We start from the raw sequence: 25274 nt of genomic DNA on the forward strand, positions 1-25274 counted from the left end.
ACCAAAGTGTGCAACATTTTAGTAACACTACTCCTTTGTCGGAAATCGCCCAGAACAAATCGTGCTGCTTTCCTTTGAACGTTTTACAGTTCTCGTATCAACCAGTCCTGCTGACTGTCCCACACACTGAAGCCATACTCTAACTGCGGTCTTACCAGGGACTTATAAGCCCTCTCATTTACATCCTTACTACAAACTCTAAATACTCTCATAACAAGAGAAAATGCTGGGGCTGTACCTTAATTAAGGCCACGGCCGCTTCCTTCCCACGCCTAGCCCTTTCCTACCCTATCGTCCCATAAGACTCATCTGTGTCGATGCGACGTAAAGCAAATTAAAAAAAAGAAATTATTATTATTATTATTATTATTATTATTATTATTATTATTATTATTATTATCTAATCTGTAATTGGAATATTACTCTGTTATTGATAAACAAATCAAATTAAAATCAAATAACCTGCTTTTGAAAAGCCTAAGCTACACTGATCCCAAACAGCAAAATCGAACTGGAAACAGAACGATGTACGAAAAATTCCTCCAACGAACTCGGTTCTTTCTTACAAAATATTAAAATTCCGTGTGGCAAATCGTTAACAATCCATCAAATTCATGAAAATCTCTACTCTACCGGTATGAAAAAAAAAAAAAAAAAAATCTGTCTGTAGGCTGGATATCCCAGAATACAGTACATAAAGATGGCGCCAGGCTACAGCCAGAAATTGAAGAGTAATCATCAAGCTTTCAATGGAGATTGAACAGTCAAATGGAATGTCATCCAACAAGTTCCTAACAATAGAGCGATGACAGTTCTCTCCTCCCCCGTCCAATCACTAAACCCCACCACCCTTGTGTGGTTAGATTTTTCTCTTCCGCCTCTCCAAGATTAATGTTTTAGGCTGGTTTAAGTTAATTATCACTTCCCCATGCCCGCACTGTATATAACGTAGACAACAGCTCCTCACGCCACGTGTTCTGACGCCCCAGTAGAGCATTGTTCACTTTGAAGTGGAGCGTGCGTGGTTTGCCTCGCCAGAGCCATCTGTTGGTTGTATGTGTTTGCGCAAGTAAGACATTCCTCCGCATGGTAGCAGCCCACTACAAGCACGCTCATTGAACACTGCCAACTTCATCACCATTCCCCCGTCAGAGTGTGATACAATAACCTCTTTTTTTCCATTACGAATATTAACTGATGATAACAGAAATACTGTGACTTAACATGAGTCCTTTACTTAATACAACATTCTTTCCGTTCCACGGTGTGGAAATATGTAAATGTGTGTGGTTGTTAACATATCTTCACGTCCTTTAATAATAACTGTATATTGAATCTGTTCTTCCATCCCCAAGTCGTTGAGATTTGATGTGTATATTGCCCGTGGAAGGTCCGTGACAAAAAGGCACATTCGTACAAGTCTGTATGTCACGTAAGAAATTATATATCACTAAAAAGTGAAAGGATTGTGATATGTTGTTCTTAAAAGATGTTACGTTTCCCATAAAAAGCTTCCTTATGATTTAAATCTTCACTGGTCTTCACTGAGATAAAAAAAAAAAGTAACCGACTTCTTATCGTCCATTTTACTAACAAAAGTCTCACAATAATCAACTAATGAACATATTTCGTACAAATTGAAAGTTTATTTCTAAATTATTGACGAGTCTCGAATACGTCTACTGAGCTATACCACGCAGTAACAAGTAAAAACTGAAAGATTATGAAGGATACGAACATCTTCATTACGGACCGTTATACCTTACAGCGTTCGGTCTGCAAACCTCTGTGAATTCATTAAGCGTCTCTACATTCCTTTAGTGGCTTCGTTTGGTTCCACAACTCTTATCATTAAGTCGTTAAAAAAATGAATCTAACTATCGTCGTCTTGGTGAATCTCTATATCTCTCAACCTCTATGGCCGAATTCATTATTCTACTAGGTAACATAACCTCCTCCATGCGCCTCACATCGAAGCCGATTTATGCGTACAGCCTCATTCATCGAGTTTATTCCTAACTTAGCCTTTATCACCTCATTTCAAGTACTTTCCTGGCATTGTTCCCACCTATTTGTACCAGCAAACATCTTCGTTACTTCCAACTTACCGGTACGGGATATACTGTGTCCATCCGGTTTCAGTCCCGAACAGCAAAATTGGTCTGAAAACAGACCTATGTAAAGAAAATTTCGTCCGATAACTCACTCCTTCAGAATTATTTTGTTTCCTTTCTCTCGAAGAGCAGTTTCAACAATATTTTCCTTCCAACTGGAGAAGTCTGGGATCAAATACGTAGCCTCTAACATCGAAGTAACAAAGGCACTTACATGAATAGCGTATCAAAACATTATTATTATTATTATTATTATTATTATTATTATTATTATTATTATTATTATTATTATTATTGGAACCATTTTGGTTGACTATCGTTGTCAAAAGAAGAGTTTGTTTCTTAATGAAATGCATTTATTAAGTTTTCAACAACGCACTAGTCCTTATAACAAGAAATGAAATCTGCGGGAGGTTCTCAGCATCTTCTGGCAGCATGTATCTTTGTCCTAAAATAAAGAAGGAACTGTGGAGGCAAGACCGACCTCCTACACGTGAACAAGAAGACATGTGATCCAGTCGCCAAGGCCATAGGAGCACGGCGCAACCAACCAGAAATAATCTCCAACGTGCTTCTTCCCTACTTCCAGCGCAACGGCTTCTTCGATTCTAGGCGGCGGTTACTCTTCAAACTGAGAACTTTCAAATCATTCCTGTTATTTCCAGCTTCAATGCAGAGACATATTTGCTCGAACACCTGATAACAGAAGGAAAAAGAGCAAGACATTCAATCGCATGTTGCCCGAGTTTGTTTTAGAAGCGGCACTGACAAATGTTACGTAGTATATAGCAATTTTTACAAATATTTGCGGTTGTATATCACTTCCTTTTATTTGAACAACATGTAAAACCGAAGTGCAATGTGCATGTGCTTTAATTTGCTTTTTTGAGATAAAAGAAACGCCAACTTATTTCTTTTTAAAAGGCAATGTTTAGATTTGGGATAACTCTTGAAGATTTTGTCCGTAAAGGCTGATTCTCAAATAATATGGACTAAATATAAAGTTGCAGATGCTACGACGAATGTTTGGAAAGTTCGAATAGTTATAAATCAGACCTCACGGCAGTTTTAGAACCGTCATTGTTTACCTCTGAGGTAGCGGAGGAAGGCCTTCGCGAATCGTTACATTCTTCCACTGTTGGCCTCGCTTCAGATGACATAAAAGTATGTCTGAACTCAGACAGTTCTAAAATCCTGTACTTAATTCCTTCAATGTAATCTGCAGATAACTGCGATTGTTGCGATTTTACATCCTAAGAGAAAAAACTTTTCCTAATAAGTTTTCTCGTAACTGAAAGTGTATCCAGTGACGTTGGGATATCTACAGCTATTTGTCTAAAGAAGCTTGTTATTAATAGTTGCCACAACGCTCCATAATATTTTAATAAAACTATTTCTGTTATGTAGTAAGCTATCACTCGCTTCTTTTCGCTTGATACAGTTCACTGCAAGATTTTGGGGAGGTGTCGTTGGAGGGCTAAACCAGCCATAAATGTAAATACTAACAACATACAATATTATAAGAATCAAGGTTATGAGAGGAAAGAATGATACTAGAAGAAATAAGTATTCACAAACAAAAGTAATCAAAATAATAAAAGATAATATTACAGAGATGCAGACGGTATGTTATCCTAAAACCTCGTGCAAGTTAACAGATTCCATGTAAAGCTTCAGATTTCTAAAGAAAGAGTAAAAAAAATAAACACCTGATAAAAACAAGATCTTCACCGCTTGCTAATAATATCTGGAGCTCCAATCCTAACGTAAAGAATTCAGTGTGTTTTGCTTTCATGGTCCTGCGTTGAATGGTATTTTGAGATTATTTGTGAACACTTTCGAGGAACCAAACCAATGCTCTTTGTTAAGAAATGTATGTTTATTTACCTACGCGTGTACATTACTTGTTTCTGGCTATCACCCTTGTTCACACTTTGTTATCTACTGTTAATAACTTACAGTGGCATTAGTGAAGACCAGATTTTTCTACAAACTGATGACATTTGTTACTGTGACCTGAAACAGATTGGTCAATTGCCTTATCAAGATCCTATTCTTCCACTTTATATAATTAAAACGGAAACTACTTTTTGTTCTACATTTGAACTCATTCACGTGTGTGTTGGGTGAGGAGATAATATTGACTTGAATGCGCTAGGTAGCGAGCGGGCCAGCGAACCAGTTTCTCTCAAAGTTCCAGTTTCAAACGTTGGCTGCCCTGCTTCTTGAGTGGTTTGTACAAATACAGTTTAAGGATTGGGGTTGTGGCTGGGTTGAGTATTGTCTGGTTATATCGCCGCGCCGTGCCGTGTGCTGTAAGAAAGAATAGACGAGAAACCTGCGAAGCAAGGAAGGAATGAAGGAGAGAGAGAGAGAGATGAAAGAGAGAAGGAATAAAACAAAAAAACAAATAGGATTAGATCCAGGGTGGAGGGACTCAGCGATCAAGCGTGCGAGTCAAGGCCAACAGAAGTTCAGCACACAAGCAAGAGTGGGGGAGGCAAGGGGGAGTGTTACGGATGAGAATACCACGCCCCTCTTTCCCCCTCTCTGCCCCTCTTTTTTACCCAGGGCAAAGTCCTCCCCCTCTCATAGGCCTATTGCTCGTTGACGTCACACTAACTTCGGCTGCGTTCGGAATCGTTTACTCGGGCGAGTTCGTATGGACAGCAGAGCAGTGGCTTTCGGTTCGTGTAGAGCAGCAGTACTAACGCGTACCTCAACATAGGAGATTGTGTTAAGTAACACAGGTGAGAGAGAGAGTTACAGTTAATGGAGGAAAAAAAGTGTAGTGTTTACTATTATTATTTCTCTCTATTTTACGTCGCGTGTGAGTGTTAAAAGTGTTTTTAAAATGTGGGGCTAACGTTTAAAAAGTATGAGCTCCACACTGAGTGTTCCACAGTGGTTCGGGGCTGGAGATCTTTCACGCCACGCCCGTGAATTTGGATTTACGTTTGTGGGTGATGACGATGACCTAGTGAAACAGGAATATCATCCTTCCCTGCCTCCAATCCCTCCGCTTATTCCATTGGGGGAGGCCGGTAGGATGAAACAGGTCAGTGTGGTTGATAATAACAACATTGATTCTGACGACAGTGGAGTTCGGTTCAGTGCGGACGAACCGGGGAGCTATGGTGGTGTTATAATGGTGAATAGTAGTGAACATGGAGGTGGTGTCGAGGAAGAAGAAGATGCCGAAAAACTACTCCGTTTATTCGGTGGTGGTGATGTGAGTGACTCGAGTGTGTGTAGTAGTGCTACTGACGGTCATCATCATCATCATACTAATAATAATAATAATAATAATAAAGTACCGTGTGCTGATGGTGGGAGTGGTTGTACAGTGGTTTTAAACACTCTTCCGACAGATTTATTACGTTCTCTTAGTACGGACGGGCGCATTAGTGTTGAACGGCTGGGCCGAACCAGTCTGAACGGTGACCAGCCGAGTGACAGTGCTAGGGAGGTGCGCTCTCTCTTGCAGGAGTTAGTGAGTGCTGTGGAGCGGGGAGAGAATAACCAAGCGGAGGCGACAGGCGCGCGCCAGCGGCGGAGACCGTTACTAACGCAACACCACACCAGGATCGATTGTGATGACGAATCACGTGATTCCTATTCTTCTCATCTCGCTGGTGTGGCGGCAACGACAGTAGCGACAACGGCGGTAGCAATAGAAACTCCAACGACAACAACTCGTGGTGGTAGTAGTAATAATAATAATAATAAAGTGCGTCATCGAAAATCAGACTCGCCGCGAAAAGCAATAAGGAGAAGAAGGGAACGTAGGTCGAGTAGTAGTGGGGGTAAAAAAAGACGAAAAAGATCAACATCGTGTTCGACAACTTCTTCAAACTGTTCTAATGCTTCAAGTTTGAGGCATCATCATAGGCATCATCGTAAACATCGTCACCGTAGGCGTAGCCCTGAGGTAGCTATCGAAGAACCTCCCCCTACCCCTCGTGTCAATCCAATCTTCGTGTGGATAAAACAGGACGATACACGTATTGTGGAAGTTTTATGTGAAGATTATGATAAGAGGAATCGTATAAGACTAACTAAAACTGCGCATGGGTGGCGAGCTATTCCGCGAACGGAACGTTTGGCTTCAGCTTCTTCAAGTGCGACCGTGGTTAGTGACGAACAGCAGCCTCCTGCAGTGGCAGCAGCGGCCGTCGTGCCCACTGCAGCGGAGAAGCAGCCGCGAGCGTCCGAGAGTGTACCTGCCCCGGCAGCCTCCAGCGGTACCGACAGTGGCCGCATAGAGGCGCCACCAGCTGAGGAGCAGCAAGTTGACTGTTCTCTCACAGATGGCGAGACCGCCGATCAAAACAATGACGAACTAGTCTCAACCATTCATGATAATCACATGTCAACCGTGATGGAAGAAGATGAATGCGATAATCAGGATGAAACCAAAGAAGAAGAAGATGAAGGAGTTTGTGAAGATGAAGAAGCTCTTCCTGAAGGTGATGAACAATTAATGGAAATGGCCGAGGAAGAAGAGCATTTTCCAGATGAACTCATGGAGGGAGAAGAGGAAGATGACATGACTACTGAAGAACAAATTGTAAATAACTGCGAATATGCTGATGGCGAAGGAGAAGCTGAATTTGAAGAACCTGTTATGGATGAAGATTGCGTTGAAGAAGATCTCACCCCTACCGATTTAAGTATTCCTAAAATCCGTGATGATAACCAAAGCACTCCTATACCTAAAATTATCCCTCGTTGTATGTCTACTGTGATCCCTCCTGTGGTTCAGTCCCCTCAACCCAGGCTCTCCCCTAGCCAGTCATTCCCTCCCGCGCCGGCGCATCAGCCTAAGACGCTACACAAATCCATGTTCCTCGAATCTCTGCTCTCCTCGCCACGGAAGTGCCATGAGGCGTCCCGACGACTCAGTTTGGATGTTGATAAGGGTCCAGAACCTCTCGACCTTGGAGTATCCTCCGCCAGGGGCGCAGGCAGCCCAACCGTCAGCTGTTCGGATGAAAGTAGGAAAACTGCTAGGCCATTGAAGGACTCACCTGAGGGCGAACCTAAACCTAAACGCCTTAAGGTGGAAGATATTACTTTAAAGAATCTCCTTAGTCGGCAGCCTAATGTGAGTTTAATATCACCTGAAATTGAACTCACTTTGGCTAGTAAAAAGGAAGAAATGACTGAATCTGGAAGGAAATCTCGACTCTTAGAACTGTTGACTTCAGAACCAGCACCTGCGTCTATTTCACCCAGCCCTACTCTGGATCCTTTAACACAGCTGAAGAAAGTTCTATCAGATCCAGACATTACTGTACCAGACCCGTTATTGGTACCGAGAAATAGGTTACAGGAGCTTGTAGCTAACCCTGCGAAAGAAATTCCTAGGCTATTAGCTCTGAGGCCTGAATTGCGACTACCAGAAGCGCTTGCGTATCCCACACTCCTTCGGGATCCCGACCTGCTGGTTGTATCACTTTCGCATTTACAACATCTTCTGCAGAAACCTGATAAGAATAGCAAAGAGGATGACACATCAACTTATAGTACTCTTGGCACTTTCTTGGAATGGCAGAGGTATCAGAACCAGCAACAGGCAGCAGCTGTAGCAAAGGAAATTCTTGACTCTCAGCTTAAGCAGCAGCAGCATCATCAACATCAACATCAGCAACAACAACAGCAGCAACAACAACAACAAGAACTGGATGCTGCTACTGCTGCAGCTTTAAATCAGATGTTGTGGATGCCATACCTGAGTCAACTAGAAGCAGCAGCAGTTCAGTGCGGGAATAATCAGGAATTTCTTGCTATGCTAAATGCTGTTTTTCCTTCTAATTATCCTTCTAATTCAGGGCAATATCCATTTGTTGCTGGCGCGAACCCTGCTGCCTTTAATATTGCATCTACTGATTATAAAAGTCAGATGGAGCTACAGCAAGCTTTAGCCTTATGGCATGAGGCTATGATTCAAGCGTCTGCTAGTGCTGCTAACAATAACAACAACAGCAGCAGCAATAACAATAATATTAGACTATCAAAAGCAGCGCCTGTTACTAACAACGTAGGTAAAAATTTTACTAGCAGTGGAAGATATCCTCAAGCAGCAAGAAAATTCAATTCCTCGTCTGCAAGAACTAGTCCTGTAATCCACAACAACTTCCATTCTTCACATCCGTTGCCACAACAACAACAACAGCAGCAACAGCGAAATGTCGGGAATAACCATCTATATATGCCATCGAACGGCTACGGAACTGCATCTCAACTGCACCAACAGTACAATTTACAAAGGTGTCGAACGAACGGTGGTAGTAATGCCAACTTAGCCGCTGCAGTGAAACATCTTAAACACGAGGACAAGAGTGCCACTCCACGATCATCAGTAAATGGTAGTTCGTTAATGAACGTGTTATCTATTCCAAGGCGACAGGACGTTGTGTCATCCCAACATCAGTCGAAGCAGCAACAACAACAGCACAGCCACTTGTTAGCAGCGCTTGGTAAATCTAGCAACTTACATCAGCAGAATAATGATGGCATCCCGCAGTTGGTACCCCTGCCACAGCCGCTCGATCTGTCAGGGGCGACGCCGGCGCCGTCTCGAAAGCCCGCTCCGAAGTTGAAAGTGAAACAACATCTGATCGACCCTTCCATCACCCCTAAGTTACTTCTCAAGGACGACCCACCGCCTGAGGTTGGCAGCACGACTAATCATCCGCACCTGTGGCATCCACTTTTTGGGAGGTGAGTACCTACAACATTTCAGCATGTCTGAAAATCTTGTTTACTTCACATTATTAATCTTAAATTTCTTCTCATTTTAGTATCTGAAGTTGAGTGTTGTAGGGTTCTCAGTTTAATTATGCAGTTGTTCATCACTCTTATCTGCATTGCTGTAGTGTTTGTTGCTTTGTATTGTGTAGGAGTATCAATTCACTGTAGTTTGTGTGATTATTTTTATACCTTCTGATAGATTATAATTTCCATGCGATAATTATAAAAATAGTCTCATCATTCTTATTTGTGAAAGGTCAAGCATCAGGGAATTTAACAACTTGTTTTTTAACTGTTCAGTTATAGACAAAGGGGGATAACATTAACTTTTCAGTTAACTTACTTGATATTATTGCATAGAATTTACTATCTGTAATGCATAATTTTCCCGTGTATTATTATTATTATTATTATTATTATTATTATTATTATTATTATTATTATTATTATTATTATTATTTCCGAACTTCAGTGTTGTTGTAGATGTCAGTCAGTTGTATCTATTATACTTAGTTCAGACATCATATATTTCATTTGAATGGAGAGGATTTAAAAGTGCTGATTTCTTTAAAAGTTGGTACTCAATGGTTCTGTGTACTGCCATCTCAAGTCTTCATTGGGAAGGGTGAAACATGATTATTTTTGGCCTTTTATTTGAGTAAAGATTATCTCCCATTGTAAATATCACAAGTCCTCTTTTTGTACCTGAGCTTATGGCACTTTGATTCAGCATGGTATATTGTTCTACTCTTGAATGCCTGTCATTCATTTTAACATGTGGATAATTGGTTTTTAAAATTTCTGCTGTTAGAAACTGATCATGACAACAATGTCTTATCATCCCTTGACAATTTATTTGAAAAGACCTTTAAAGTATCTCATTTCTTGATGGTATGTTTTAATTAACGCTTTTGTATGACCTTCATATTCAATTTATTGCATAAAATGGTTTAATCATTTGCGACCACTTAATGCTGAAAGTAATGTAAAAATATGAATGCCGAAATTAAAGTAAAATGTATATAGATTATAATGAAAACATTAGGCTTGTGACTTTCTACCCATATTGCCATGTAAGCAGATCTGTTTTCACAGCAATACATCTTTCAGGTAGCATTTGGGCATCGATAGGTTCATTTGTCGAATTTATCTTAATATATCATCAAAAGAATTGTGTTATAATTAACATGTAAGTTCTAGTAATCAATAAGTAGGGCCTATGCTGCTTTGTCCAGGTTATTGTATTACACTTCCTGATTACGGCAGCAAGCTAAAAGAAAACGTAGGGCCATTTTTCATATATAAGCTTACATGGTACTATTATTTTGGATGTTAACGATACCCTTTACAATTCGTATTTTGCCTATCGTCTGTACTCAGTGTGCGTGTATATTCTTGTGCCACCAGTAACTTCCAATGTTAAAGGTAACATCCCGACGAAATGTTTAAGTTCTTTGAATTTCATTTTTATTCTAAAGGCTCTCCATTGCACAGCACATGGCTCTTGAGATTGTTTACCAACAAGTCTGGGACAAATGAAAGTCAAGAGTGGGGGAAGGGGCGGGGGGAGACAAAAGACGGTCTCATAGCATGGTGGCGCTGGCAAACGAGCGCTCTGTGAACTACTCATTCTGCTCTCCTGTGAGACGTGAGCATGTCAGGTTGGCGATGGGATTATCAAACGTTCTAGAAAACTATAATATACCGTTTTGAAACAATAGTCTGTAAAGACTGCACGAGTTTTTAACCAATAATAGTATGTTGTTATGAAAACTTTACACCACCCTGCGAGATATTCTTTCTTAGTCAGTTTGAAAATGAAAACAATATTAATAAATGGATGTAGCTTAGTTACTTGCTTTCTTTCCAGACAGCCAAAGTTCGAATTCAATTCTATCCTTTGGTGAAATTTTCACTTGAAAAGTCACATGGTGTTAGGAAAAGCATCAGGTGTTATACACCACCGACCAAGGTCCAAAATGAGCCTCAGTGGTTCAAGCAACCTCAAAAATATCTGGGATGAGGTAGCATTATATTTTTTGGAATATGGCTGTTGTAGGAATGCTAACTGACGTTTCTAGGTAATTTCTTTAAATATGTAGCCATCTGAATGAAGTACCTGAGTCTTGTTTGGGTACAGTTTTGAAGCTTTTGATGAAAGTGCTGAATAGTTTATCTCACTTCGCAGTTCATAAGAGGATGGAGTATTGAGTGAAAACACACATCGGTCACTGTATGATAATTATTTCACCAGGGATGACGTAAAATGGCATTCGTTGTTGCTCCATTTTCTCGTCGTCCAATTGACCCAGTGCTAAGTATTGTTCTGTTCCTACTCCTGCAATATATACTATGCAGGATATTATTTAAATTATTCAGAAAAAATGTTAGGAGGGTGACGATCTCAATCTTTTTCTAAACTTCTTATGAAAAGTAAATGTTAGCCAAGAAAATTGTAGTCAATGGAAGTCAAAATGCGGAACTCCCATATTTGGGGTTCATATGATCTCTTATCATCTTTCAGTTCATGGACAGGAACTGAATCATGAGCGGAGATTGCTATTAATAATATGTAGACCTAACTGAATTTATACATGAGAGTTGCAGAGGAAATTTAAAACTAAAGTAGCGTGTAAATATGTTGGATAAATTTACCTTAAATGCCATAACATCAAAGAATGCTTTGTATCGAATATATTAAGACTACTTATTAGGATTAATCATTCAATTTGTTCTGTACATCTGTTGACAGTGAAACAGTCCATGTGAAGTAAAACACAGTTCGTGCTATTCTCGTATTTGTTCAAAAAATTATAATAAACTAAATTTTCCACGATCTGGAAGTAACTGCCTTATCAAGAATTAGTGTCGTCGTTTGTAGTAGGCTATATCTTGAATCTTCGGCAAGAGCAAATCCGTTAACTGACCTTTCAAGCCGAGGACGGTCAACTTGTTGAGATATTCACTTTTGTTTCTTTCTACTAATTTCGTTTTTAGTTGATTTTTTAAAATAGCGTTTCAGGTTTATGTTGCCATTTCTAAAGTGTTTTACCTATTTAGAACATTATAAAATAAAACTGTAGAAAGCAAACACGTATAAACAATAAAAAAACTTCGTGTGGCTGTTCTTAGCCTGGTGCAGCCCTTGTAAGGCAGACCCTCCGACGAGGGTGGGCGGCATCTGTGATATATGTGAAACTGCCTGTTTTTTACGTCGCACCAACACAAATAGCCTATAGGAAAGGCCTAGCAGTGGGGAGGAAGCGGCCGTGGCCTTAATTAAGGCACAGCCCCAGCATTTTCCTGGTGTGAAAATGGGAAACCGCGGGAAACCATCTTCAGGGCTGCCGATAGTGGGGTTCGAACCCACTGCCTCGTGGATGCAAGCTAACAGCTGCGCGCCCCTAACCGCCCGGCCAACTCGCCCGGTGCGTCTTATTGTAGCACAGGGTAGTGTTGTGCGAGTTGCAGGGATGTTGGGGAAAGTACAAAGATCGAGTCCCCGAGCCAGGGGAATTTACCAATTAAGGTTAAAATCTCCGACTCGACTGGAAATCGAACCTGGGATCACTACGCTGACCATTCAGCCAAAGAGTTGGAGATAAGCAAAGCTGTGTTAAAATGATAAAGTACAAACCGTCTTTTTTATAGTGGATGGATACTAACTTCGACACTGGCCGAAGAATTTTTTTTTTTTTTAATGCATATTCCATTCCCAAAAAATTACTCAGCAGGAGGAGGTAGACGTAGACAAGAACATTCTAAGGACATCAAATGAAGTTAGACAAGTTTTTATTCCAACTACAAAATAGGTCTAGTGTGGAACGCATTAACCAAGGAGGATAGTCTCTAGTCTCTTACCAGTCTCTGTCACTGGAAGTGGATTTTTTTTTAAAATGAAAAGTACCGAGCAACTTGACTACGCGATTTGGGTCACGTAGCTGTGAGATTGCATTCAAGAGATAGTGGGTTCGAACCCCAGTATCAACATTCTTGAAGATTTCGTGGTTTCCCATTTTTACACCGGCCAAATGCTGAGGCTGTACCTTAACTAAGGCTACGGCTACTTCCTTCCCAGTCCTTGTTCTTTCCTATCCCATCGTCGCCCTAAAACCTGTGTCGGTGCGACGCAAAACATACAGATAAAACTTAATAAATGAAAAGTCACGCCTGTGTGGTTCGAAATTCGGATAACGTTGGAGATTCCGTGGCTATGAACTTTATATCACCAGTCACATAAAACATAAAACTCAAAATGATCCGATTCTTTCTGTTTGAGTAATAAATCACTGAAACGTATTTTCGATCGTGTGACCCGGTCAAGTGCAGTGAAGTTTAGGTGATCTTCTTCTTCTTCTTCTTCTTCTTCTTCTTCTTCTTCTTCGCGTTTCATTGGGATTTTTAAAGGTATCTTGTGACCACTGTAACGTGAGGTAGACTATGCTTCAATGGTCGCAAACCGCAGGTAGGCTGTGTGTTAGTGAATGCGTGGACCACATCACAGGACGGCGCCACTGAGCCAAGTCTCAGATGTGAGAGAAAAATTTGAGCTAGATTAGCCTCAGAAGGAGAATGGCTACATCGCAATTTCCTATTCACTGCTTGCTTTCTTTTCCTTCGCAGTACAATGAACTGAAAATGACGATGCCTTGGGAGCCTTGACTTATAAATTGTTTAGTACAAGACAAACACTAAAATAAATCTTCAACGAATGCGTACATTGTTAATTTCGATCAAGAATATAGTTTCTGCATTCTAAGGGTTTTTGAGGGAGAGCACTATTATTTTCATGTCTCGCCGTGCCCTTAGTTTCGAAATTGCATTTCAGCATAATTTCTATCAGTAAATTAAATATTACGTTTGTTTTTAAATTATCTACTGTCAGCTGCAGAATAGAAGCCAGACGCAGTCGTTGGGCACTTAAAAGAAGTTCGAATCTCCTGTCAGCAGATAGCACCTTACAAGGGGAAAGAGTCAGTCTTACGTATAGTTCGTTAATTCATAATGACTGACACATCTGATTAAAACTGGTAGATGGGATGGTGAGGAACTCGTCTAGCTCTTCCAGGTTAACAAGCTTGTCACGTACATAATCAGCACAGAAACAAATTTTTAAAAGAGGTTCATCGTAAACCGAAAGAAGTGTTGCATCTGTACGAGTTGCTTGTTTTAATATCATTAGCCTATTGAATATGTACTGAAAGTATTGAACCACTAGATCATTTGGAGTTTTCCATTTCTATAGTACCGGTATATGCTTATTTTTACTGCTCCAAATTAGTTGAATAATCTTGAAACAGAACAGCCAAAGGGAGTTAAACATATAGCATTATACTGTATTGGATTATTAGGCAATTAATGTGTCAGCACAATGTGCAGATAGGTTCTGCACTGTTTCCCACCTTAAAACAACAGTCACAATCTCTTTGAAGATGAAACAGGAAAGTGTTAGTGAAAAGTTGTTAATATCCGAGCTCGATAGCTGCAGTCGCTTAAGTGCGGCCAGTATCCAGTATTCGGGAGATCGTGGGTTCGAGCCCCACTGTCGGCAGCCCTGAAGATGGTTTTCCGTGGTTTCCCATTTTCACACCAGGCAAATGCTGGGGCTGTACCTTACTTAAGGCCACGGCCGCTTCCTTCCCACTCCTAGCCCCTTCCTGCCTCATCGTCGCCATAAGACCTATCTGTGTCGGCGCGACGTAAAGCAAATAACAAACAAGTTGTTAATACCTCAAATTCGTAATCATTGTTCAATCCAGAGGGTTGTATGCTCATTAGAACCATGTAAAGTTCAGACGCTATCCTAGTTTCATTCTCAGTATTCGGTAGATAGTGGGTTTGAATCCCACTGTCGGCAGCCCTGAGGATGGTTTTCCGTGGTTTCCCATTTTCTCACCAGGAAAATGCTGGAGCTGCACCTTAATTAAGGCCATGGTCGATTCTTTCCCGCTCCTAGCCCTTTCCTTTCCCATCGTCGCCATAAGACCCGTGTGTGTCGTTGCGACGTAAAGCAGTTTGTTTAAAAATAATAGTTTCATTCTCTCCACGTTGTCCGGGTTTGATGTTTTGCCGATGAGACAGTTTGGAGAAAAGTGTGTCTGGCCCCCAAGATACCTACCTCCAGTAACAAGAGACAGATACTGTGTTATTAACAACTTTGCCGTGACGGAAAAGTATGAAAAGGTTGAACTGAGCATTCGATCAGCTGCGATCAACGGTATTCTGTCCGGCTCCATGGCTAAATGGTTAGCGTGCTGGCCTTTAACCACAGGGGTCCCGGGTTCGATTCCCGGTCGGGGATTTTAAGCATCATTCGTTAATTTCGCTGGCACGAGGGCTGGGTGTATGTGTCGTCTTCATCATCATTTCATCTTCATCACGCGCAGGTCACCTACGGGAGTCAAATCAAAAGATCTGCACCTGGCGAGCCGAACATGTCCTCGGACACTCCCGGCACTAAAATCCATACGCCATTTCAACGGTATTCTGTATGAGTTCTCGGACAAAATTATCCTTGCATCGGTCTGTTTTCCGACTGACTTTGCCGTACGGGAGTGAAAGCTGTGTGAAATGTGGATAAATCGGTTTCGGTGGTAGGTTCATCTGAGGCGAATGGAGGAGGTAAGAGAATCAGGGGGTGACTAAGATGACGATGGTTAGACTAAAATAAGAATTTCCTGTAGCCATTTTTAGCATGGTGTAGTCGTAAGGCAGACCCTCCGACGATAGTGGGCGGCATCTGCCGTGTATAGGATATTCCGTGTTATTGTAGTGGAGGATAGTGTTGTGTGTTGGTTGCAGGGATGTTGGGGACAGTACAAACGCCCAGTTTCCGGGCCAATTTCAGGTTAAAATCTCCGACCCAACCGGGAATCGAACTCGCGGTCTTTTGAACCGAAGAGCTCTACGCCAACCATTCAGCCAAGAAGCCGGACAGACCAAGATAAGACGTGTGAACTAAACGAGGCCAAAGAACTAGATGCAAATAGAGGATTTTGGAGGCGATTGTCTATATACAATGTGTTGCAGACTCTACGCTGTAAAGCATAAGTGTCTTTAATGAAGTTGCACGTAAGATGTTAGGCCTGCTTAGCGAATGGATATATGTAACAATCCTCACATCAATCAACAATCAAATTAATTGACTTTTTGTGCACCAGCAGTACACGTATTCAAGACTAATTATATACCGAGATGACAATTAAAAAGAGACTAATATTAGACTTTAAACGCAACTCTAAATCTATCCCATAAAATAGTAATGCCATCATCATCTGGTACAAAGATTACTTTATATCCGCTGCGGTAAGACGATCGTGGTTGTTATGATATGATAGGAAACCGCAAACTTGGCTATCTTATAGTGTGACCGCAAACTTGTTAAACCTACTTTGGAGATAGGAATGAATTCAGAAACGTGTTTTATCTCAAATTTCCCGGATATAAGTCTGATTTTTTTTTAGCATTTCGTGGGACGTGTTAGCCAACTTTGGCACTGGTTTGTGACCAGGACGGCCGCGGTTCCAATCCAGACTAATACATGTACGATTTTAAAATGAAAAACGATGTTCCGGTTTCTAGAGTCAACGTAAGAATTGCGATATCAATAGTCACGTAAAACTTTCCTTGAGCATAGTGTACCTGAGGAAATGTATTCATAAGGCAGTTATTACATGTTGGTAACTTCAATTTACTGGCACGTAAGAGAACTCCTGCGGGACTAAATTCCGCCACCTCGGCTTCTCCGAAAACCGTAAAAGTAGTTAGTGGGACGTAAAGCGAATAACATCATTATCTCCCTTTCAATTCGGAGGATCGTGATCTCCGAGGAGGCTATTAGTCAGTCGTCTCCATCTCTTGAGGTCCTCAACCAGACATACTGCACCAGAGATGTTCAACCCGGTTATATTCTTCATAATGTTCACCCATTGAGTGGGAACTAATTGTGGTATAAACAATTGGTAGACTGCTGAAATTGAAAAACTCTGGCGTACCCTGCTTAATTTTCAAACTAGAGCACATACATTTTACAACCAGATTTTTTCATACGTTTCACACACATTAAGTATTTGGAACTAATGTCGTTATTGTCCCTAACTCCTTACATGTAAAACCAGAACAACCTTGGAAAACCACCAACATTTTTAATTAATACTTTTTTTTCTGATCTACAGTAGTTTAATTGTGACAGCCTCCCATATTCTTACCCCCTCATGGGCCTCTCTCTCTCTCTCTCTCTCTCTCTCTCTCTCTCTCTCTCTCTCTCCCCACCTTGAGGCGCCCCCGTCCGTACATTAGTGCCATGTGACACCAGACTAACAGTCCGAACATCCATAAAGATTTTATGGCCTGAGCTGTGTTGTTGGTTCGTGTAATTCTCTTTTGTAGTGTATTTTGTCGCCGGTGAACAGAAGTCTTGTAACGACACAAATGATGTCACCCTTCGACTTCAGGTCGTTGTTGTGGATGGAAATGAGACCCAATTACTTTTTATTTGTTTCAGGGGCATAAAGTCATTGGTGCATGATATTTTTGTATAAAGGGAGAACGAGGATCACATGGAAAATGTTGGACTACAAATAAAGAGATAAATGAATCATGTTGGTGACAGGAGGAAGCTTTCGGCCAAATTTGACCAAATGAAGAGATAGATTTACAGGATACATCTTCACACACCCAGGACTAGTTCAGGAAGTGTAGACGGTGTAGAGGTCAACGATGGCCTGATAATGACAACCAGATTGGGTTAGATTTCGAATGTAGGGTAGTTATGTAGAAATGAGAAGATTAGCACCGGATAGGGTGACATGGAGAGCAAAATAAACTTGTCTATGGACTGATGACCCAACATCAACAAAATTCACTTACAGCTCAAGGCGTTTAGGAAGAGGGGAAGGTAAAGACTTCCGTTATTCGTTAGCCTCGGAAGTAAGTGAGATAACCATGATGCCAAGTCCTCTATTAAAGCAAAGCAAAGTCACCTCCGTACAGGCCATTAAGGCCCTTGGAGGAGTGGAAGGTAAAGGCTTCCACCATTGTTAACCTCGGCACGTGATGGGGTAGAGTGGTTAGCTCTACACCCGGCCGCCTTTGCCCCCAGGAATTAACCTGGTACTCATTTTTGGTGTAGGCTGAGTGAACCTCAGGGCCATATGCACCTCCGGAAGTAGAAATCTTGTTTCTTAAATTTTACGACTTCCTGACGGGGATTCGAACCCACGTCCTTCCGGGCGAACCGAGCACGCCTTTACCGCCTCGGTCATGCAGCCACCAGCTGAAATTATTTAACACTGTGCCTTTAGTTCTTTCTATGTTCTTTTTCTTTTCTTGCTATTTTGCTTTACGTCGCACCGACACAGATAGGTCTCATGGTGACGATGGGATACGGAAGGCCTTACGAGTGGGATGGAAGCGGCCGTGGCCTTAATAAAGGTACAGCCCCAGCATTTGCCTAGTGTGAAAATGGGAAAGCACGGAAAACCATATTCAGGGCTGCCGACAGTGGGATTCCAACCCACTATCTCGCGGATGCTGCTATGCTCTTGGTATTTGCTGTTTTTCTTACTCTTCTTCATTTTTTTTTAATCCTTGTTTTCTGGAGCCCTGACTAATTGCCATGCACTCCACCCCCCTCGTTTACACTCTCGTGGCATTTCAGAAACTATTACGACGTTATCTGCTGCGTATCACCTCGCACATGCTCCTACGTCCTTGTTCGATGTTTTCAGTATCGCCGCTGCACTAGATTCCCTTTCAGATTCCGTTAAGGCAAACAGTTTTCCATCTCTTCGCTCGGGAACAGTCGTTGCGTTGCTAATACAAATCATTCAGACTTCATTACAAAATATAATAATAATAATAATAATAATAATAATAATAATAATAATAATAATAATAATAATAATAATAATGTTATTGGCTTTTCGTCCCACTAACTACTTTTTTACGGTTTTTGGAGACGCCGAGGTGCCGGAATTTTCTCCCGCAGGAGTTCTTTTACGTGCCAGTAAATCTGACGTATTTGAACACCTTCAAATATCACCGGATTGAGCAACTCCCCCTGTGGGTGGGGGCGGTAGAATAACACCCACGGTATCCCCTGCCTGTCGTAAGAGGCGACTAAAAGGGGCCCCAGGGGCTCTGAACTTTGGAGCGTGGGTTGGCGACCACGGGGCCCTTAGCTGAGTCCTGGCATTGCTTCCACTTACTTGTGCCAGGCTCCTCACTTTCATCTATCCTATCCGACCTCTCTTGGTCAACTCTTGTTCTTTTCCGACCCCGACGCTATTAGGTTTGCGAGGGCTAGGGAGTCTTTCATTTTCACGCCCTTCGTGGCCCTTGTCTTTCTTTGGCCGATATCTTCATTTTTCGAAGTGTCGGATCCCTTCCATTTTTCTCTCTGATTAGTGTTATATAGAGGATGGTTGCCTAGTTGTACTTCCTCTTAAAACAATAATCACCACCACCACCACCACCAGGATCGAACCTGCCAAGTTGGGGCCAGAAGGCCAGCGCCTCAACCGTCTAAGCCACTCGGCCCGGCACAAAATAAAATTAACTTGTAACAGAATCCCTTCTTTCTTTGGCATACCATCTTATCGGGATTGTAAAACTTGTCAATGACTGTTGCAAGGATACTGTCGGATTTTGGATTTTATTCTCGAGTTGTAGACTAGGCTCAACACTGATCTACGAAACTTCAAAAAACCCTGATGGGTGGGCGGTCAAAGTAGCCGAAGTCTGTGTGAAATCACCGGAAATAAGAGATAATCCGATTGGGCACGTCTTGAGGGATGAAGGACTTTTTACTTAGAAATCCGATCTTGGAATAGTAGACGGGGACAAAGAGACTGAATATGTTACCCGGATTATTGAGACCTTATTGAGAATCAGCCATGTGGTAGACAGTCAGAATGAAAGTGAAAGATTTCAACAAACTGATAAACAAATTAAAGACTGGAACTCGTAGACAGTCTTCTTTTGTCAGTTTCTTGGCGGGAATATTTTCCTTTTTATGAGTAGCTTAACGTTTGTTGACTGCGGAAAACCTTAGAGGTTTTTGTAGCGTGGAAGATCAATGAAGGTACCGGTTCAGTACTTTTAACAAATGTGTTCAAATCTATTTCTGGCTTGGAAGGCTTCTCCAGATCCGATTCCATAACACTCTCTGCTGAATGCCCCCATTGTTAAATCGGGATTAGTGATATAATATCTATCTCAAGAAACTTTGCCTGACAGGATTAATTTCTGAGCTCCTTTTCAAAGATACTGCCATTCGGGAACACAGATGTGACTTCGGCCAAAAATTAGTACCAATGTATTAAAACATATTTATGAGTAGGTTTACGTCTTTATAGCAAAAATGAATTGAGGGGGAAAAATACAGATTTCAAAAATGTATTATATAAATGAACCTCTTATTATTTTAAAAGTACTTGCTAACAGTAATCACCTCAGTATTCTGTCTATGGAACTCCAAGTACAGTGAGCAAAATTCAAAAAGATTATACAGTACAACTTTCCATTTTTGTTCTTATTAGAGCTAAGAGAGGAAGGTTATCTCATTGTACTTGCCTTTAAACAGTTACCAGTCACCTTCACCTGGCTGAGTCTGACAAAGCTTCCACGTACTTACGCCACGCTCCGTACTGTCGTCTTTCCTGCCCAAGCTTTGTTCTCTTCCGACCCCTTCGAAACTCTTCCATTTTTTCCTCTTATTAGTGTTTGTTGGGGATGGTTTTCCTTTTGATCGCAACCTTAATGCATGTCTCCTGAAGTCTCTATTGAAAAAACTATTATATAGATACACTGAGTATTATCATTTAACTGTGACAATAATGCCTTGTTATGTGTATTTTAGGTGGTGCGTCTTGTTATATTGAGCCTCGGGTTGTACTAAACACTTTGGCCTTGTCCAGATTAATTCTAGATAAGATAACATCTTATCTGTGTTATGGAATGACCGAATGCTAGGATCGAGGGACTGGGAACGAAACGAGATTCCACTTTGAGATGAAGGCTTCCAGAGGAGTCTACATCAAGCTCGCTTTCTTCCCAATATTCGTCTACATTTCGAAGATACAGTGCGTGGCTGTTTAGACACACAAAACACTGGGTACATAACCTGTTTCTCTTACACAGTGGGCCTAAGTTACAGGCTAATTGCCTCAATATTACTAAAACCTATCTGAACCGCAACTGATATTCAGTTGGTACAAAATTGCAAGATAAATATTGCACGTAATTTGATTATTGTAGCTTGAAGATTGGTGATGAAGCTATGTGTTCAGCAAACCCCCATCGGCTAGACTCTGAGATACTAGAATTTTGCTTTGAATAGCGGTTTTCTGATGTGCTCGTACCGAACAAGTTAGCTCAGTGCGCTGCAGCACGACCAGTTACTGTATATGGTTGCTTGCTCTGTGACGTGGGAACAGGTGGATTCGAATTCCCTTTCGGTCATCATCGAGCTTTATGTCGTTTCCCATTTCAGCTCCGAGCAAATGCCGGGATGGTACCTTTCTCAAGGCCACGGCCGCTTCCTTCCCATTCCCAGCTCGTACAATTACACATGCACCCACAGAGAGCACCCTCACACAGCAGTGCATGCAACTCACCCAAGTAGGGTATATCGGGCCAGAAAAGCAGCTACACCATTTCATGTCTTCGGACACACACGGCATTAAAAAGGTACGCTATAAAAAGAATTGCCCGGACGAGTTGGCCGTGCGGTTAGGGGCGCGCAGCTGTGAGCTTGCATCGGGGAGATAGTGGGTTCGAATCTCATTGTCGGCAGCCCTGAAGATGATTTTCCATGGTTTCCCATTTTCACACCAGACAAATGCTGGGGCTGTAAATTAAGGCCACGGCCGCTTCTTTCCAATTCCTAGGCCGTTCCTAACCCATCGGCGCCATAAGACCTACCTGTGTCGGTGCGACGTAAAGCCACTAGCAGTATGTCAACCAAGTTTGAGCGTCTCCAGTAGCTATAGGTATATGAGTGGGTGGGTGTGTTTTCACCCATATATTCGCTCTCTCACAATAGGTAATGAGAGAGAGATCATCTGTTCCACTGATCTGTTTTGAAGCATTCCCCACCGTCCTTTGAACCTGGCAATACACCGGCCGGTTGCTATGGAGACTGCGTGGGAAGCTAAACGTACTACGGCCGTGTATAGACAGGCGACCGACCTTGCTATGAATGTAAACACGGCAGAGTTAGGCTACTTTAAGTTCCCAGCAAACATATTTTTACAAACTTAATCCCTTTTCTTTTTGGTTATACTGCATAATTGTTTTATAATGCGAGTAAATGAACATGTTTTCAGTTAAGAGGCATGTTAGATTACGAAACTGTAGTTGATGCCGTAGAGCTAAAATGTGCCGTTTGCTGAGGCCTTCTGCTTTTTGTTGCTCTATTTAAGGAGCTTAGAACGACTAATATACTTAAGAGCTGCCACCCCCAGAGGCCCGGGTTCGATTCCCGGTCTGCCACGAAACTTGAAAAGTGGGAACAGGGTCCACTTAACCTCGGAAGGTCATCTGAATAGAGGTGAGTTCGATTCCCACCTTAGCCAAACTCGCAGTGGTTTTCCGTGGTTTCCTACTTCTCCTCCAGGCAGATGCCGGGATGGTACCTAACTTAAGGCCACGGCCGCTTCCTTGCCTGCCCCTTCCTATCTTCCCATCCCTCCACAAGGCCCCTGCTCAGTATAGCAGGTGAGGCCGCCTGGGCGAGGTACTTGTCCTCTTCCCAGTTGTACCCCCGACCCCAAGTCTCACGCTTCAGGACACTGCCCTAGAGGCGGTGGAGGCGGGATCCCTCGCTGAGTACGAGAGGAAAACCTACCCTGGAGGGTAAACCGATTAAGAAAGAAAGAAATTAAGAGTTAAGACTGGGAACGAAGGGGCCGTATCCTGCAGTCTATATTCGGCTCCGGAAACGAAGAGACCGTATTCTTCAGTCTATATTCGACTCTGGGAACGAAGAGGCCGTATCCTACAGTCTATATTCGGCTCACACAAACCAGTGGTGCCCTTGGTGCCAAGATACCTGCTTCCCAGCCAGGTGAACTTTTGATGGTACAAGTGGCATGATCACTGCTGTATTATTATTATTTTTTTTTTTTTACCGAGTCCGCTGTCTTTCTTACAAACTGCTTCTAAGTTGACCTTGTGAGACTAAGAGGAACCTGTTTCAACCTCCAGTTCAGAATAAAATCCTTGAGCCAACCAGAGATCGAACCCAGGGCTATATATGTAAGCGGCAGGCAAGTTGCACCTAACCATTTCGCGCTTCACCTTCCGTCATCAAGGAAATTTGATATCTTTGAATTTCATTGCCCATTCTTTCTTCCTTTGACGACATTAATCGACTTCGGTTGTAATTGAACCCAACACCTTGGGCTCACCAGTGCCCTTCCCTCCCTACTCTAATGACACGGATGATTTGCCAATGAAACTAACTTATAGCTGTTGTCCGCCTCCGTAGCGTAACGGTTAGTGTTATTAGCTGCCGTCCTCGGGGGCCCGGGTTCGATTCCCGGTACTGCCAGAAATTTAAGAATGGCAGGAGGGCTGGTATGTGGTTCAAATGGTACACGCAGCTCACCTCCAATGGGGGTGTGCCTGAAAAGAGCTGCACCACCTCGGGATGGGGACACGAGTTTACTTTATAGCTGTTCTCCTTCTATTGCTATGCATTTACGGGGGAGTATGCCAGAATTTTCCAGCTTTTACAGATTTGAATCTGTATTGTCGTTCTGTCCTCACTGACATTATTCGTTGATGTTTATTTTCATCAGCGATAGACGTAACTTTACTTCGCCTTCATACGCACTAACAAATACAGTAGAATCAGAAAGAAGACTATCTGCTTACTTTGACGTTTTAAATAAACCAAACAAAACTGTTTCCCGATATCACTCAAACAGCTTTGTGTGCATATAATTACAGAGGCTACAGCTATAGCACAAAGCCGGGATATTATTTTTATTTGCTGCCAAAAGTCCATTAAACGGAAATTATGATGGCCGAGGACTGTTCCAATTTGATTGAATTTTCACCCTGTGAATCTAAATGACCAGGGAAAAAATGTGCCTATCAATAATGAATAGATTATTTTAAACCATGTTTTTGACAAGTTTTATTCACCATACAATTACATCTCTGGTTTATTACGCAACTTCCAAATCTAGGAAATAATTGAAAATTTGAGGCTAATGGTGGTTCTGTCAACCGTCACTTGTTATGCTACTATGCTTAGGGATATGCTAATAAAAGCTGCATGAAAGATTGAACATTTAACGATGCTTTGAAACGCTATTAGCTGTCTGATGACTAGGCGTTTAGTTTGTTATGTCAAGTGCATGTGTGTGCTCCTCCTGCTGAGTACTTACGGGCAAAAGTTTTTCATTGCACTTCATATCACTCCCTGTTTTTATAACACATTATCTTGAGCAGCAGTGTGTGACTGCCACACCTATTCCTTCCAATTCCTAGCCCTTTCCTATCCCATTGTCGCCAGAAAGCCTGTGTTGGTGCGATGGTAAAACCACTGGTAACATGATCCTGGAGAGCGTTCAACTAAGCCCAAAATACATTCTTGTTTAAGCCGTTCATGCCATTTAACAAACAATTACTCGAAGTGTGACGGCGATGTGTGACCTTCGGAGAGGTCTGGTTGAAGTCGTTCTAGTTAACCAGCGCATCTGGGTATGTGATGGTGGTAGTGATGATGATGATAATACTGTAATAATAATGAGATAGAGAGAGGGTGAAACGCGGTGTTAGTCTGCAGTTAGTCTGCTACTATAACACCAAGGGGTCTGGTCAAAGCTTAACGTCTCCATCCAACGGATTAATCACCATCAATAGCATTATATGCCCTCACTTCACTGCAGAGGGATTTGTTACTGACGTAGACCTTTGGAATGCAATCTAGTGATAAGAACTAGTATACTAGTATACTACCATCTTTTGTACCTTGCCGGCCAACATACTGACAGTGTTTTTATTTTAAAAAACAACGGAACTCGAACTAGTTGTCTACGGTGTCAGTCCATGAAAACTTGACGACTGAACATCGTTACCAGGCGAGCAGTATTCCAAAACAAAACCAAACCAAACCCCATGGCACTACAGCCCTTGAAGAGCCTTGGCCTACCAAGCGACCGTTGCGCAGCCCGAAGGCCTGCATATTACGAGGTGTCGTGTGGTGAGCAGTAGTCGCAATAGCAAAATATTTAGTCTTTGTTCACGACATTAAGATAAAAAGGAGTATTCTTTTTACCTGCAAATTAATTAAGAATAGTGGATGACTGCCGTGCCTGGCTCTTACCCGGAGGCCCCGGGTTCGATTCCCAGCCAGGTCAGGGATTTTTATCTTTATCTGAGAGTGGTTCG

General features: G+C 42.0%; 1 protein-coding gene across 2 annotated transcripts in view; it reads left to right on the forward strand.

The window, feature by feature from the left end:
* Nucleotides 1–4821: 4821 nt before the first annotated feature.
* Nucleotides 4822–25274, forward strand: part of LOC136878921 (homeobox protein prospero) — a 30863-nt gene continuing 10410 nt past the window's right edge. For both annotated transcript variants that reach the window (XM_067152534.2, XM_067152535.2), the window contains exon 1: nucleotides 4822–8840. In XM_067152534.2, the coding sequence (XP_067008635.2) occupies nucleotides 4993–8840 (3848 nt within the window). In that variant the 5' untranslated portion in view covers nucleotides 4822–4992. The remainder of the gene's footprint in view (nucleotides 8841–25274) is intronic.

This window comes from Anabrus simplex, chromosome 8 (genome assembly GCF_040414725.1).
Source record: "Anabrus simplex isolate iqAnaSimp1 chromosome 8, ASM4041472v1, whole genome shotgun sequence".
Taxonomy (NCBI): Eukaryota; Metazoa; Arthropoda; class Insecta; order Orthoptera; family Tettigoniidae; genus Anabrus; species Anabrus simplex.